General features: G+C 34.2%; 1 protein-coding gene across 1 annotated transcript in view; it reads right to left on the reverse strand.

Moving 5' to 3' along the window:
- Window positions 1–16,959, reverse strand: part of LOC149789192 (protein SHQ1 homolog) — an 82,827-nt gene that overhangs the window by 56,744 nt on the left and 9,124 nt on the right. Inside the window, exons 3-4 of the mRNA XM_089975335.1 lie at window positions 797–864; window positions 107–171 (exon numbers count right to left, since the gene is read on the reverse strand). Coding sequence (XP_089831461.1) covers window positions 107–171; window positions 797–864 — 133 coding nt within the window. The remainder of the gene's footprint in view (window positions 1–106; window positions 172–796; window positions 865–16,959) is intronic.

Consider the following 16,959-nt stretch of genomic DNA (forward strand, 5'->3'; position numbering starts at 1 on the left):
GCATGATTACAAAGCCAACTGGTCAATCAAAGATAAATAATCATGGAATTATTTGATCATTTTTGCAATTAATATCCAAAACTAAACTTTGCCAATTTTTCAATACCTTTATCTGAATCATATTTTGCTGTTTCCCTCCCATCTTCAACAATGTTACCAGATAGTGTTAACCTGCAAACAAAGTATCATGTATTAGATATCGACATAGATGTAATCTGATGTGACAAAGAAATTGGTTGAGGAAAGAAAGTTGCAACATATACTGAATTATAAGTAATTTCACTTTTCATACATGATAAGCACGGAAAAACTGAAATAAAATCAGCTATAAATATCAATTATAAATTTCATATTTCACAAGGAGAATTTTGCTAATTTTACAAGTTATTTGATCAACACTTACATTTGAAATAAAAACTGCTTATATTCAAGTGCAAAGAATATCTTTTAATAAATTAAACTGCATTCATTCAGAATGTAAAAGTAAATTTCAACCAAAAGATTATACATTTTACATCAATAACCTGAAACAATCATTAGCTGAATTTTCTGCATCACTCAAATAATGTGTACAGTCACAGTGAAAATACCTTACTTTGATTTGCTTGCAACATTAATAATTTAAAAGTGGAAAACTTGACCACAAAATTTGGTCCTGCAGCAATCAGATAATCATATAATGATTTTTTAAAATTCTAATGGCTGTAATAGCCATCAAAATAAAAAAGAATGTACAAGAACAGATTAATAAATCTAGACTTCATTGTATTCTACTAATTTGAGAAAAGAGTTCTACCTGAGAAAATATGGCTTCGAGTAGAATTTAAAGTCATTCTCTTCAATGAATATCTCTGTATCTGCCACCTGCAATCAATGAATGATTAATGCTTAGGATGGATATTTAGACAAATTTAAATAAACAATAAGCAATAAACAGTGATGGAAATGGCAAGTTAGAAAATTATCTTATTTTTATACATGCTAAAATAGTTACTGTTCAACTGATTACAGTTGTTTTTAATCCCAATACAATTTCTGGCAAAAAAAATCTTATCGCCATCTGACAGCTGGATAATTTCAAAGACTATAACGTGATATGTATTCAAATCTATTACAAAATGATTATGAATTTAAAAGTTCATATAACATTTTTCAGCACTGAATTTGTTAGTTTCTGACTGGGCAGTCTGGGCTTTGTCTTAAACTTGGAATCAAGAAAAAGATGGATTGCCATTAAGTTGCTTTAAGGACCAGTAACAATGATTTTGAGAAGCAATAGGCAAAACTTAAAACTGGTCCCATAGCTGTACCAATTCTTGTTCAATAACCATATCAATAAATTGTTATTAACTAATATGATTGCTTTTATGTTGTATCAGCATTTTGTATGCATTTGTGTGTGCTTGTATTTTCTGACCTCTCCAACATGAAATAAAAAACAATTAAAGACTTAACAATTCACAGGCTGAGTAGTACAGTAAAACCAGTCTCGAGAGACCACTGCAGACACCACCTGTCTTGAGACTGGCTCTCCATGCACAGATTTACTAATTAGTGTTATGACCTGTCAAGGGAGAACACCTGTCTTAAAAGACCAGTATTATTGGCAGAAGGGATGGTCTTTCATGACAAGTTCTGCTGTACTTTACCCTATAGTATACTATAATTATGCAAAGCATAGCATTTGTTCCACTCAGATACAAAAATTGAATGAATTTTCTTTATTCTTCCTTATTTCTAACCATGCCTCATTCTTTCTGATCACATTTTAGCTATAGGGAAATTTATACTTTATTTCCTAGAAATTTATTTGATGCACTGGAGTGATTACCTGTACATCTTTTTCATCAATATAATTGATCCTACAAATTTATGTAATCAATATTAACGATGAATAGTTATCAAAATACCATAGATTAAGCACATAACTATCATATATTCACATTATTGTCATATATTCATTAAAAATAAAAATATAATATAGGTTAAAGTTCACAACAGAGATAGACTACTCATAGATCATCAACAATCTGCTTTTAGATTTGCATTTCAGCTTAGAGCAAAATGTAATGTGAACACATTACCTGTATTCATTCTCAACAAGCTGTTTTGGCATCTCTCTTTGATTATAATTCACAGATTGGTCTTTGAGTCAACAACAATCAAAGCAAGTTAACTGTAAATCCTGATAATGGCTTTGGGTAATAGGCAATGCAGGCATCCCCTTTGTTATCTATAATTAATCCATATCAATTACCAGTTTTAAAATTTCAAATGGATTTAGAACCACAAGAAATGAAGTATTGGTAATTAATATGTAGGTGTGTACCATTTATCCAATCAGAGAATAATTTACCTCCATGTTCAAGTAAATGTGAACTCCTTTTTGTTGGTGATTTGGAGCCATGTAAATTGTTGACTAGAGATATCAAAAAGGAAAATGTGGATAGAATTTTAAATTTACCATTGTGGAAATATTTCAGAATCACTTAAACATGTTTACCAACAGACACCCTTGTTGAGTTTGCCTAAGGAATTAAGTATGCAGCAAACAAAAGAAGCATGTTACACCAGTGACTGCAATTTTCCAATTAATCTATAATGTGATAGTGATGCTATTAATATTTATGAAACCAGACAGTTACTACATGTTGCAAAAAATCCCCCCTAAAAACCAAAGTCAAGGTGTGAAACTGGCTTATGAATAGATGAAAAATGGAAAATTTACAAAATTTGCGAATCTGTCTTATGGTATTTACCATATATATTGGGACATGATAAAATAATAAAAAATTTTCCTGTCCCAGAACTTAGATGAACTTTTTTTCACCTAGGTCATATGTCCCAGGACTTAAGAAACAAAATAAATTTGTATTGCATTTGTGCCCCCCCAATGCACGTTGCAATAAAATAGATAAACAAAACCCTTGATAATAAAAAGAAAGAAACTAACCTTGTATTGTTATCATTTATTCCTTTTTTCAACATGAGCATTAAAGAATAAAATACATCTGCGAAATCCATATATGTAGCATAGGCTTCCATACTATAGCTTGTATTGCTTATGTCCGATGAGACATGCCATGTTGTTCATTGACATGAACAGTGCACTGACATGAACATTGAGAAACAAATTGTGTTTGGTTGTGCTCAAATGTTTGAATATGTTATCTGACTGAAAAGTGGATCCAACAAGATCACAAACAAGAGGGAAATAATCAACTGATGTATTGAAGACAACTTTCATCCATGCATGACAGTTTTAGGTGCAAAATAATCAAGACTGAATTATATCCAGGTCTACTACATGACTGTATCTTGCAAATAAAAATCATTATTTGAAAACACATTCACTTGAATGTTAATTGATGATCTTTTCGCCAGCATGGGTTAACCCGCAGACGTCAATGCTCCTTTGTATTAATTATTACTACATATGACAAGCACATAGAAGCCCTGGTGGTGAATAAACACAACTGGCAGCAAGCAGTAAACTCCTTTGAACTTACTGACAGGAATCAACGACAAAGCTTATTTTGATTACAAAGCCAGCCAACTTGGAAGCCGACTTTGGTTACTTTTTTTTTAAAGGATATCATACAAAAGTTATTTTTATCGCAAAGCAAGCATACTATGGATTCTTTTAAGTGTGCCAATTATTTTGTATTTTTTTTAATATACAAAGACGGCCAAGATATGGCAACAAACTTGGGTTTCTTTTCACCCATATTCATGGGAATTTTGAAATTAAATTGAACAAATGGAACAAATTTTGAACTGACATAATATAGTGGTTCATGCATGGACATCCATTACCCAGTGTCGCCCAGAATATTTGGAGAAAATAAAATCATATGATGAATTCGTGCAGACCAGAACAGAAGCAGAATGATTTCACAAACGAGAGGGAAATAATCAGCCGATATATTCAAGACAACTGCCATTCACTCATGACACAGTGTTAGGTGCAAAATAACCAAGACTGAATTATATCCAGGTCAACTGTATGACAGTATCTCGCAAATAAAAATCATTATTTGAACACACATTCGCTCAAGTGTAAGTGACAATCTTTTCGCCAGCATGGGTTACAAAAGGTGAATAAATACAACTAGCAGTGAACAGTAAACTTCTTCTTTGAACTTACTGACAGGACATCAAAGACAAAGGTTATTTTTATTACAAAGCAAGCCATCCTCGAAAGCCGACTTTGGATACTCTGAAGCCAGTTTTTTCTTTTTAAAAGGATATCAATACAAAGGCTATTTTATTGCAAAGCAAGCTGACCTCACAAGCCAACTATGGATTCTTTTAAGTGTGCCAATTTTTTCTGTTGAATAATGACAGCTGTGATATGGAAGCTAACTTTGGTTCCTTTTCACCAGTATTCACGGGAATTTTGAAAATAAATTGAAACACTGGAACAATTTTAAAGTGACAAAATACAGTTCTTCGCGCATGGACATCGATAACCCAGCAATGCCCAGAAGATTTGGAGAAAATAAAATCATGTGACGAAATCATAAAGGCCAGAGAGAAGCAGATGATTTCACCAATGATATGATCATTAACACGGATGAAATTCTAGTGTACTTTGATCACATTCCTGGATAATGATGATAAGATTGGGGTCAAAAGTGTGAGAATTAGACTGGTGCAGATTTTTAAAAATCTGACTTTAGTCCTTGCAGTTTCCACTTCAGGCGATGTGTTGCTTCTGACAATATTTCACAGTATATGAAAAATCTCTAAAAAAATATTAATGCACCGAGAGAATGGATCGTACGTGTGCAGGGGAAGGGTTGTGTTGACAAGAAGCTGCTGCAGTGGATTAAAGAGTTTTACCTCAAGTACACAGTTTTATATTTTTTTAAAATCAAATTTCAGCTGGAGTGCATTTTCCGACATGTAATTTTTGAATGATTTAAAAGGTGTCACACAACATACAATTTGAAAAAATTTATGTGTCCCACATGGTTTCCATGCTTTTATAAAGATAAATTTCCAGGTCATTTTCAGGGGTTTTCCAGGATGATATTACTTTTTCAAGGTTCACATATGACCATTACTGAATGGAATTAAAGAACATTTAAGATTATAAAACATGTATTTTCTAAATCTAAAGATGTTTCTCTTTCAAGACTCCAAAAACATTGAAGTCAGAAAAGAAGATCATGTACAAAAAAACAAAATGTATCATACAAAAAAAATTAGATTATATTCCTATAAATTTGCAAGGAAGTCATTTCAATGTACAGAATAAAAGTTCTAACTTTATTCTGCTGCAAGATGTTGCTAAGTGGGAACAACATAATGAACATAAATTATGTTTTGTTTCCTTTTAAACCGTTAATTTTAAATAATTCAATAGCAATACATATTTGCATCTTATAGAAAGTAAACAGTTACAATTAAGTATATACAAGGAAAACAATAAACGCAAATACAGTCCTACCCACTTATATCGACCTCACTTATGTCGACAAGCCACCTATTTTGACAAAAAGCAAAGTCCTGGTCCTTTGATCTACTATTACTACCAAAATTGTCATGCTTATGTCGACGTCGAGATAAAAAATAAATGTACATGTCGACAGAAGCCCTTGGTCCCAGCTTGAACAAATCCTTTGTTTTCTAACCATTTTGTCGACAAGCTGCCAGTTCCGACCCATACTTTGTTCAACAATTAGTTGATCTTGCCGATAGGCTTCAATTTTCCCGCCTAATCATTTATGTCGGCAAGTGGCCATTTCTGACCTGTACTTTATTCAACAATTAGTTGATCTTGCCACCAGGCTTTAATGTCGTGGTTGAAAAACAAAAGGGCTTTTGTTTGGTCCTATAAAGTTGGCCTCTCGTGGCAACTTAAATAAAAGCAATGAAATCTGGTAGATTCTTGCATTTTCCAAAGTGATCAGTGATTAAAACAAGTTTATTGTGCTGTGACAGTTTCCTTTTTAACTTTATTTAGCATGTGTCAATGTATACAATATTATGCCTTCATGAATCATATCAGCCACATATCTCTTGTTCACTTTTATGTACTTTTCACGATGACTTCTGTAACTAAATACATGTACTGTTTAAACCAACTTGTTGACAGGTTTTCATTTCCCATGAATAGCCCCATCCTCTTGGTAGCCTCAATAAGATGGGAACAGACTGACCAAAATCTAGGCCAATTTAAGTACATGTACTTGAAGCATGTAAATAACAACTATGCAACCATGTGCTAATGCCGGCATTGAATATCGACATTGAAAATCATAGTGAATGTTTTTCATACCAGGATGTGACCGATGCAAAATTTTATTGTGGATTTTATTACACAAGGGTAACCAAAACGTAATTTGTCAATATACAAGTGTATTTCACAGTTTTTGTCTTCATGTACTCAAAATTTCCATTCTTTGTTTTCTCAAAGTGTAAATGCTACTCAATGACGAATTTAACTCTTTTTTCAAACCACCACCCCCAACACTTATCTCGACATTAGCCTATGTCGACAATATTTCCTCGGGCCCGATGATGTCGACATAAATGGGAAGGACTGTAATTAGAATCTTGTCTTGTAACAAAGAGTTTAAACCTGAATTTATCTGTACCAATAAAATCCCAAAGATTTTTCAAACAACCTAATCTCCTTCAGACAATCTGGTTAAAAATCTATCATTTAAAAAACATTTTCAAAAGCGTTGATTTAAATTTTGACAAAAGACCACCATAATTATATATTTTTGTATAAACAAGGACTAAATTTTCTGTAAAACCAACTTGTCTTCTTGTAATTCATTAAACCAGTCTTCAAACCTGTATTGATACAGGGGCTCATATCGTTTTTTAATATATAATACAAGGCGTGACAATTTCTCTTTTCAGCTCTGAGATTCAACAATCTGGACTACAAATTTGGCTTAAAATAAATAGCAATCCGTTTTCTAATTCGAATTTCCTCCCAATATTCCCAAACAATTCTTCATATTTGGACATTTAGGTTCGTGTGTGGGATCACTGCAACTGCACATCGAAAATTTGGAATTTTCCGCCACTGTGCGGTAGCGACATATGGTAGTTGCTTACCAGCAGGCCTAGAAAATGTAAACTTACGTTATACTGACTCATACCTTCATGAAATCGATAGGAAAATTATTTATTTTCTCAGAAATGGCAAGTATTATAATTGTTATGTCATTAATCCATTTACAGACAAGATGAAACTTCGGCACCGATGAAACCTGACCCAGTACTCGCCATTTGCATTACCAGTCACATGACTTCATATCTCACATGACAACATTGGAAGTCCAACAGTCATGTGATATCAACAACAAACTCCAATATAATGTTGTTATACAGAAATTCAATTATATTAAATGTAAGTCAGTTACTTTTTGTAAAAACCAGCAATCTGGCCAGTCTGATTTATCAAGCAGAGAGCACATGTCAACATGGTAGTCACGTGATACAACAAAACTCAAGAAGTTGTTCTCAGAATATATAAATACAGAGAATTTTGTGTTCTTTCTTTCTGTATTTTTATTACAACCAGTATACGACTTTCATTAATATTTTTGTAATTTTTTCTCTACAACATAAGAAAATGTGGGCTGTTAGATTTGTGTACTCATGCAACTAGCAATGCAGATCGCAAGTACCAGGTCACATTTCATCAATGATGTAGTTTTATCTTGTCTTTCAGCAGATACAGGATATAACAATTTTAATCCTCACAATTTCTAAGAAAAGAAGTAAATTTCATATCGATTTCATGCATGTATCACTCAATCCAACAATGTTTAAAGTCTGCTAGGCCATCCGGTAAGCGGCTACGCTTTGCCACCACCATGTTGGCCTCTTGTGATGCTAGACTGGCTTTCATACCTTCCATATGAGGAAAGATACGGATATCATGCTGACTTTGAAAATAAAAGTCTGCTAGACGAATCTAATCTACTGGGTATTTGGATTGACTCAACATCTATGTTTATTGCAAGCAACCAAATGATCCATACTGCACCCTCCCAATATTCTGGTTAGAACTCGATAAATTTAACTCACAATCAGTTTAGTTATGAGTCAATTGCGTTTTTGTTTTGGGCGTCAAGTGGTGGCAGAAAATTCTCCGGGTTTTCCTGACTTTCATCAATATTTGTGAAGTTCAAAGACTTTTCACTGTAGGGAAAAAATTATAATTTCTCCGGACTTTTTCTCAATTTTCTAGTAGCGTGGGAACTCTGGTCACAGAACATACAGTGCACAAAAAAAATTACTTTTAAAATTAATGTATGGTGTCCCAACAAATAAGATAACCCAACATATATGGTAAATATGGTATATTAAATATCGACTTGTAGGCCAAAAACATACAGAGCCTTACGGAGCAGCAGAGAGGTCGAACAGACCAATGGTCGAAAAACGTCCAAATGTCGAAAATAAGCCTTCCTACAAATGATCAAAAAAAATAAAAGTGTCGACAGATTTTAAAAAAGCGTTGACACTTTACTGAGAGAGTCTCCATGGAATTTCTAACTGATATTACTCCATTGTCGTTGATTTTTTCTAGTTTATTATGCACGCGCTTTACGCAATTACATCTTAATTGAGGTTGCGCCCTCTCTGCTGCTATTAATTAAAAAAATTATTGTTATAACAAAATGGTCCACTCTGAATCTCATACTGCAAGAATAGCACGAGAACGATTAGAAGCAATCAAAAAATTTCTTCCTGTTAGAGACTAATTTAGAGAAAACTTACGAGCGCAGCAACGATCACAAGTTGAGTACGAAGAAGACACTAAAAAACTATTTAAACCCGTCACTACAGCTACTGAAAAAACTTCAGCGGCTGCTGAAAAAACTATACGAGGAGATATTAAGGAGGACGAGTAGAGGAAAAAGGGTATTTTTCCAGTATTAAAACAATCCGCAGAACAAACTGAAAAAATAGCAAGAAGAACCAAACAGACAAAGAAGATTTTATGAGGTCTTCCAACTGATATAGCTGCGGCTCAACCTCCACCCGTCGATGAAGAAATACTTGAAGGTATTGGAAAAGTTCGTACTGAAGTCGACGTGAAAAAAAAAACTTGCACCTAAACCCAAACCAGTAAAAGAAAACGTAGAATTGATTAAAAAATTTAGAGAGGAGTTTATCGAAGATATTAGAAATACTGAAGAAAATGATTTACCCGAAACAATATTATTTGGTATATTTAATAAATTTGATATTTTAAAACCCGGTTATGAAAAAACAGACCATGAAAATTTTATTAGATGGGTATATCGTATATATTACAACAAAAAACAAGCTAGAGGTTTAGAATACAAAAATCTTGATAAAGAAGTAAAAAGACTTTATAGAGAGAAAATAAAACAACCAGAACAACAACAACTCTCCCAGCAAGAGCCTTCCTATCAACTTCCTCCACCTCTGCAACAAATAGAACAATAATCTTCTTCACCACAGAAAGAGATGATGTTGAAACCATCTAAAGAGAAAAGGAAACAGATGGCAAAAGAAATGAAGCAAAAAGCAGAAGAAGAATGGAAACAAAGAGAAGAAACATTTAAAGATGTAGAAACTAAACAACGGGAGAAATTACGTTCACTGGGTAAAGAAAGAGATCCTGGCGATGATTCTTTTGACGCTACTGGAAGTGGTCTTTCTTCCCCTGAATACAGTAGGAAGTGGTTTTAAAACATGTCCTGATAATATCCTCAATGACGTGTCATGGTTAGAAGTTCTTATAGGAGGAAAACGTGCCAGAAATAATTCACCAGAAGCAGCTGATATTTATCAGTGATTATTTCAAGGTGGTATCATGGATACTGGTGTTTACTGAGAACTTATTTATGAGCTTGTTGATGATTACAGTGACTACTTGTTAGATAAATGGTAAATAAGATAAGATGATCATGTACAATAGACATTATAGACCCGTACAGGTCAGAACGGTAAACTCACGATTACCAATCTATAGAGCAACTTACGGAAATGGACTTGGTGATGTTGTTCAAGGGTTATTTAGAAGATTAGCTCCAAAAGCAGCACCCGTTGCAAAACAATTATCAATGAAAGCTATCGACGTTGTTCGTGAAAAAGCTCCTGGTACAATTATCAATTTTGCTGGTAAGGCGTTCTCGGTGATCAAAGATAGACTAGCACGATTAATACGATGAAAACGACCAGTAAAATTACCAAGCACTACAGATATGCCCGCAGACGTCAGTAAAATAATAAATCAAGCCGCAAATAAAAAACTAGCAGCCTTGATGGATCAAGAATCTGATGAAGTACAAAGAAATATTACTGCAAATTTGATAGCAGGAAGTGGACTTTGTACTCGCTTGACAAAGTCAGCGCGATGATGATTTAAATCAAAGTTATATAATAAAAGTTTAAACGTATATCCGACTCAGCATTTAAAATGGATGAACCGGTCCTCAAAGATGAATTGGTACGTTTTTATCAGTTTTATTCCTATGATGCAAGAGAACCAAATCAACGTGGACGTATTGAACTTCAAGTTCATGATACAAGTAGATATTTCTTACCTGCTGAGGCATTTATTGAAGTAGGAGGTGAACTTGTAAAGAAGGATAATAATACATACGATGCCAATGCACGAGTTGGTTTTGTCAACAACGGGATCATGGCATTGTTTAGTAGCGTCACATACATGATTGATGGAAGAAATATTGAATCGATTCAGAATGATGTCGATGTTGCTACAACAATAATTGGTCTAGCAAGATATTCTGATGATTACTGATGATTACACAAGATCAGCTGGTCCATCAATGATGTTTGCTAAGGATATTACCGACAACGCCGATCATGTTCAGTATATTAAAGTACAAACACCACGAGGTACTGCATCTGATCCACAACCAGTTGATTTTGAACATGGGGATAGACCAGGTGCTGCTTTTGATATTATAGGAAGTGTTAACGCAACTTACAACTTGGGATTTGCAACACGCCGAGCAATGCTGTTAGGAACTACTAGAAATTTTTCGTGTGTGATTCCACTGTCTCACATCTTCGGATTTTGCTGAGATGTTAGAAAAGTCATCTTTGGAGTTAGACACACAATTGTACTTGCAAGAAAAGGTGATGATAATGATGCAATCTGGCAAGGGGGTGGTGTTGCTGATGCTGGTAGAGTAAACATAACGAAATTCTCACTGTGGATGCCGGTATTAACTCCATCAGTCACAGAAGAACAAAAATTACTGTCTTTTATGGATCAAGGCGGTAAATCATTATTATCATGGTTAACAGTAACCACAGATGCTACTCAAGATACCGTTAGAGGTATGTTTACATGGCATATAGCATCACAGCAAGGTGTTTCTGTGCCACGACATATTTTTATTGCACTGCAAAATAATAATCGGTTGAATAGCCAGGAACGTTCACATATGATATTTGACAATCTCGGTGTTAGCAAGGTTTCAATGAGGATAAACGGACAAGAACCATCCGAAAATATATCGTTAGATTATACCACAAATCATGTGGCACGCGCATATCATTGTTTGATGACATTTATGGGACGTGATCTAAACACAGACACAGGGCTGCAAATATCACAGTTAGATTTTACAAAATTGTATCCGATTTATTACTTTTCGCTGGAGCATCTTGATTTATCCAAACAATCTGTCGTTGATATACACTTTCGAGCTCATGTTAATAACCTGCCAGAACTCGCGGCTGGTCCACCAGTTGTTTATGGTCCTTACAGAGCAATCGCAGTCATACTCAGTGACAAAGCGATGTTACTTGAAGGTGGTAGCGGTCGAATGAGAGTCATTGATACACCAATGGAAAATCTTTAATCGTGTTATTTAGAAAAAGATATTTATATAAAAAATGTCATACAATCATGTTAATGTCACTCTGACTCCCGGTCAGGTGAAGAAACTTCAATCAAAAAACGCCAACAAATGCGGAACAAAAATATCAATAAAGTGAGATCAGATTTCTAGTGGCGGTCCAAACAAATTATCATTGACAAATAATCAGATTAAACATCTCAATAAAGCGCTGGAATCAAAAACCGGAGTTCAATTTCATCTTTCTCCGAGCGCCATCAAGGACATGGTTGAAACAGGTGGTATTTTTCCACTTCTTGCATCAATACCGGCGTTAATAGCTGCTGCTGCTCCAGCCGTAGCAAAAGCGGCCATGTTAGGTGCTGTTGGAACCGCTGCTGGAATGGCTCTAAAGAAAGCAACAGGAAAAGGATACAAAAAAAAGGGACGTGGCCTAAGATTACCAGGATCTCATTGGGGAAGAGGTCTGAGGCTTCCAGGAACAATCCGTTAGACGTTCCAGCTTCAAATTTTGATTTACTTAATGCTGCTAAACAACTAAAAATATCTGCCTTTAAAGGTGTTTTTATGGGAGATCAATTACCAAAACAAGCGAACAAACTCGAAACGGGTATTATTAATCTTGACTCGAATTCAGGACCCAGTACTCATTGGGTATCATACGCAATTGATCCATGTGGAATTGTTTATTTTGATTCGTACGGGTTAGCTCCACCCATTGAATTTATCAAGTATGTCGAGCCACTTCATAAAAACCGCCACATAAAGTTGTGCATGATTATACAAGTAACCGCTTCGTTGCGCGCAAGGTGTTTTAAACAGATCAAGGATCTTATATAATGGTTGATATTTACAGAAGATCTTCCTCTACGTGTAAGAAAAGTAAGAAAAAATCCGATGACATCAATCTGTCAAAGCACGCAACTAAAGATGAACTCGCTGATATTATGAACCTGGCTGGAGTTGACCGAGATGAAGTTGTTGTTTTTCAGGACTGATATGGAGTTTTAAAAACGAGTAACATCAAATGGAATGACATAGTTCGACGAGTACTCGGTGCAGTCACGGATAACATCCCTGTGTTTACTGACAGCGGAAAAATCAGAGACTCAAGTATATCATTAACAACCATCAGAGATGAAATTGCAAGAAAGGTTGCTAATCGTGTGAAAAATACCGGTGACACAATGACGGGAGAACTCAGCATGAACGGGAATAAGATAGTAGTGTTGAGGGATCCAACATCCGACGAAGACACAGCAACGAAAAAATACATCGACGTCAACTATAACACCGTAGATGGTAAATTATCCACATTGCGGGCCGAGTATGATGTTCAGGTAAATCTGTTCACAAATCTCCGCAGAAATTTTAGAAAAATTAACGAAACCTCAGAGGAATTTTTTGGTACTCCACCCACCGTTGACGCAAAACTATCTGATATCAAAACTAACATCGACATGATCAAACGAACACTCGAAGATATCGTAGCGGGGATTCCTGAGATCGTTAACAAAATTAATTTGATTAAAATTCCACCTGATATAACTCCCGGGCATATTACCAACATCATATACACGGTATCATCTGGATTTGCAACATGGTCAACGCAGAATAAAACTATTAAATATACCGCAATAGTCACTGGCGTGTACAGGCTATCTGTGTTCAGTGCTGCAAAATTCGAGATATTTACAACGTATCCATGGCGTCATTCAACGATAAGTTTTCTGGAGTTGTAACTATCATATTAAACAAGGGAACCAAAGAAATATTTATTCTGGAAGCAGCTGATAAGAAATTAACCGCAACATCTTACTGGTTGTGTTTGGAATTTTTAGCTGAAACACCTCAATTGGTTACTGCATAAAATATAATAAGTACTTCAATCGACGATGCATCTCAATACAGGTATAATCAAGCGCGTGAATGGCGAGCAGTGTTGAAAGATATCATCGAACAATATATGGTAAAAGTAAAAAAATATCGTCGACGACTAGTTATCATCGACGTGATTGTTTATTCAGTATCCGCTGTTGTTGCTGGAACAGATGTTATATTGTCAACAATGACGATGATGGCACCAGTAGCTGTAACAGTCTGTATTTCAGCCACAAAAACAATTGCAGGTGTTTTTAATAATGTAGCAAAAAAATATGCACCTGCATGAATGAAAAATTATCTGATTACATAATGAAATTACACACAGCGACGGTCGCATATTCCAAGTTATCTTCGTTGTTATCAGCAAACCTCAGCGATGGAATTATCTCTGATTTTTGAGTTTTCAGAAATTATTAAAATACATAACAGTGCTGTTAAAGGTATGAGTATTAATAATGACATAGTAGAGCTACTCCAGCAGATCGTGACAAACACAGCTCCATCAAAAACAACAATGATCTCGATAAGCTTGACTAATCCTGAATTCAGTGTTAATTTTCCAACTGCAATTCATGCAAATGAAATTGCGTTAGCGCAATTACGAGTATATTACAGCTGGCCAAACATCAGATCGAAATCATTTAATGGAACACCAGCAAATAATTCGTTTGTATTTGCTAACAAGAACAAACCAGATGGAACACCTGACTGGAACGTTGTTGGGATACCCACTGGTAGTTATGAGGTCGAGGAAATTAATGAAGAATTTCAACGTAGAATAAAATCAATAACAGGAAAACAAGCAAAAATATCAATCAACATTCATGAGCCAACTTTATCAGCAATGATTGAAATACATTCACCTGATTACGCCTTTGATATTTATCAATCATCGATAAGATCCGTATTAGGTTGGCCTGAAATTCCGCCAGAGTATCATGGATCATCAGAACCGAAGTTAAGTGAATTTCTCACCGATGAAGCAAAACTTATAATGGTTCCAGGATATCGATTTTCTTGTCAGTATCCAGCATGGAGAGATTCTGTTGCTGCTGCTGGTGGAAAACTTATTACACCAACATTTCCTCATTTTGTTGTTGTTGATGTGAGAGCTTCAACCACAAATGTTGGTGAAAAATATGTCAGGATTATATCCGAAGAAATTAAGGCCGAGTTTACAAATACATCAACAACATTAACACAGTTGTTTAAAAATAATATCCTGGAGTATCCTAATAATGATCTAAAAAGGAAAATTATTGAAACAATACAACATCTGAATTAAATTATATTAGATCTTAAATACGTTAATCAGTATTTTACTGATGTCATAAATGAAGGTATTCTTCCGCTTAAGACAGGCAAAAATACCAAACAAACTTATCTTGATCATTACAAGATAAATGAAGCAGATTTATTAAATTTTATACTACCAGGATTTGCCACCAACAACTTGACAAAATCACTCAAGGATCTTATCAACGAAAACTTTCCTAAAATACTTGATGCATGGAAAAAAATAACTCCACCGGAGTTTATTCTCAGACACAACAATGACCCACAAGGAGGTGGTACACATATTTCACCAGGAATCGTTAATATAACATCAACGATCGCAATCAATCTTGTTTGTGACATAATCAATGGTAGCTATCAAATAGATCTTGGAAAGTCAAATCAAGCTCAACAAGGATATATTTTATACACATTTACTCCTCAAGTATCTCCTGGGAGTTTGATTGTGCAAGAGCCAGCCAATCCTGTTTATCTATGTACACATAATCAGTATTTGTCACAAATCAATTTCAAGCTCACCACATAGAACGATTAATTAACCCACGTGGGGAAGAATTGATTGTGAACCTACATGTAAAGTCTTAAAGACCTTTATCGTAATGATTTCTGTCTTAAGGACTTTTATCGTAATGATTTCTGTCTTAAAGACTTTTTGTTGCAATGATTTTTGATCATAGATCTTTGATCAGAAATATTTTTATTTTTTCTGAAATATTTTATTTTATCAGAAATATTTTTATTTTTTCTGAAAATGTGATCATTTTACATAATTCTGAGTACCAACTACCCCATCAAAATTACGAAATTGATTGGTTTGCATGATTCTGAGTACCAACTATCCCATCAATTTCAGAAGAAAAATATTTCAGAAAAAATAAAATATTTCAGAAAAAAATAAAATAAATATTTCTGATAAAAAAAATTTCTGATAAAATAAAATAAAATATTTCTGAATAAAATAAAATAAAATAAAATATTTCAGAAAAAATAAAATATTTCAGAAAAAATAAAATGTTTCTAATAATATAAAATAAAATATTTCAGAAAAAATAAAATGTTTCTGAATACTATAAAATAAAATATTTCTGATAAAATAAAATAAAATATTTCTGATAAAATAAATATTTCTGAATAATATAAAATATTACACGTGCTCGGTCGTTTCATGATCTGACATAATTTTTCTTAATTGTCTTATACGAGTACTAATTATTTTTTGCCTCATATTCGTGGGATAACTCCAATCTAATTTTTTCTACTGCAGCAGAAAGAGGAACGAATTCCTTCACTTGATCATCTTCTAAAGTAGCTAGCGACTGAAACATCGCAGCCTGAATTCATTTTATGAATCTGTATTCAGATGATAGTGTGTGTATTCCTTGGTTCTTAAGTTCTTGTAAAATTTCAAAATCAGAAATTATTTTTTCAGGACTTAGTTCATCAGATATATTGATTCCATTTTTTTCCCAATTTTTTAATAGCAGAAATACAACCCCTTAACTTCTAGTCTGCCACCGCAGACTAGCAAGTTTAGAGGCAGCCCCATAACTTCTAGTCTGCCACCGCAGCCTAGCAAGTTTAGAGGCCAAAACACAACATACAAGGCCAGTATATATAGTGGAGGAACCTGGGAAAACCCATAAGTGGGGAATTTTCTGGGTTTTTCCTCATCAACAATAGAAGTATCAAAATGACAAAATACATTGTATGTATCTCAGCAACGGATCTAAAAATAACTTACTGTGTTGTATTTTGTACGATGTAAAATACGTTTATTTTTTTATTATTTTGTGAGCTAAAAACCATAAATATCTTTCTGCGAGTATAATTATTGACATTAATTACAATGTAGATGGTTAATTGACTAACTACAACCATAAAAATCAGAAATCTACGGAGAAATATATTTACAGAATTATCTCCCTTTCGCTCAAGTCGA

The sequence above is a fragment of the Sinohyriopsis cumingii genome, chromosome 11, assembly GCF_028554795.1.
Source record: "Sinohyriopsis cumingii isolate HCF-2022 chromosome 11, ASM2855479v2, whole genome shotgun sequence".
Classification (NCBI taxonomy): Eukaryota; Metazoa; Mollusca; class Bivalvia; order Unionida; family Unionidae; genus Sinohyriopsis; species Sinohyriopsis cumingii.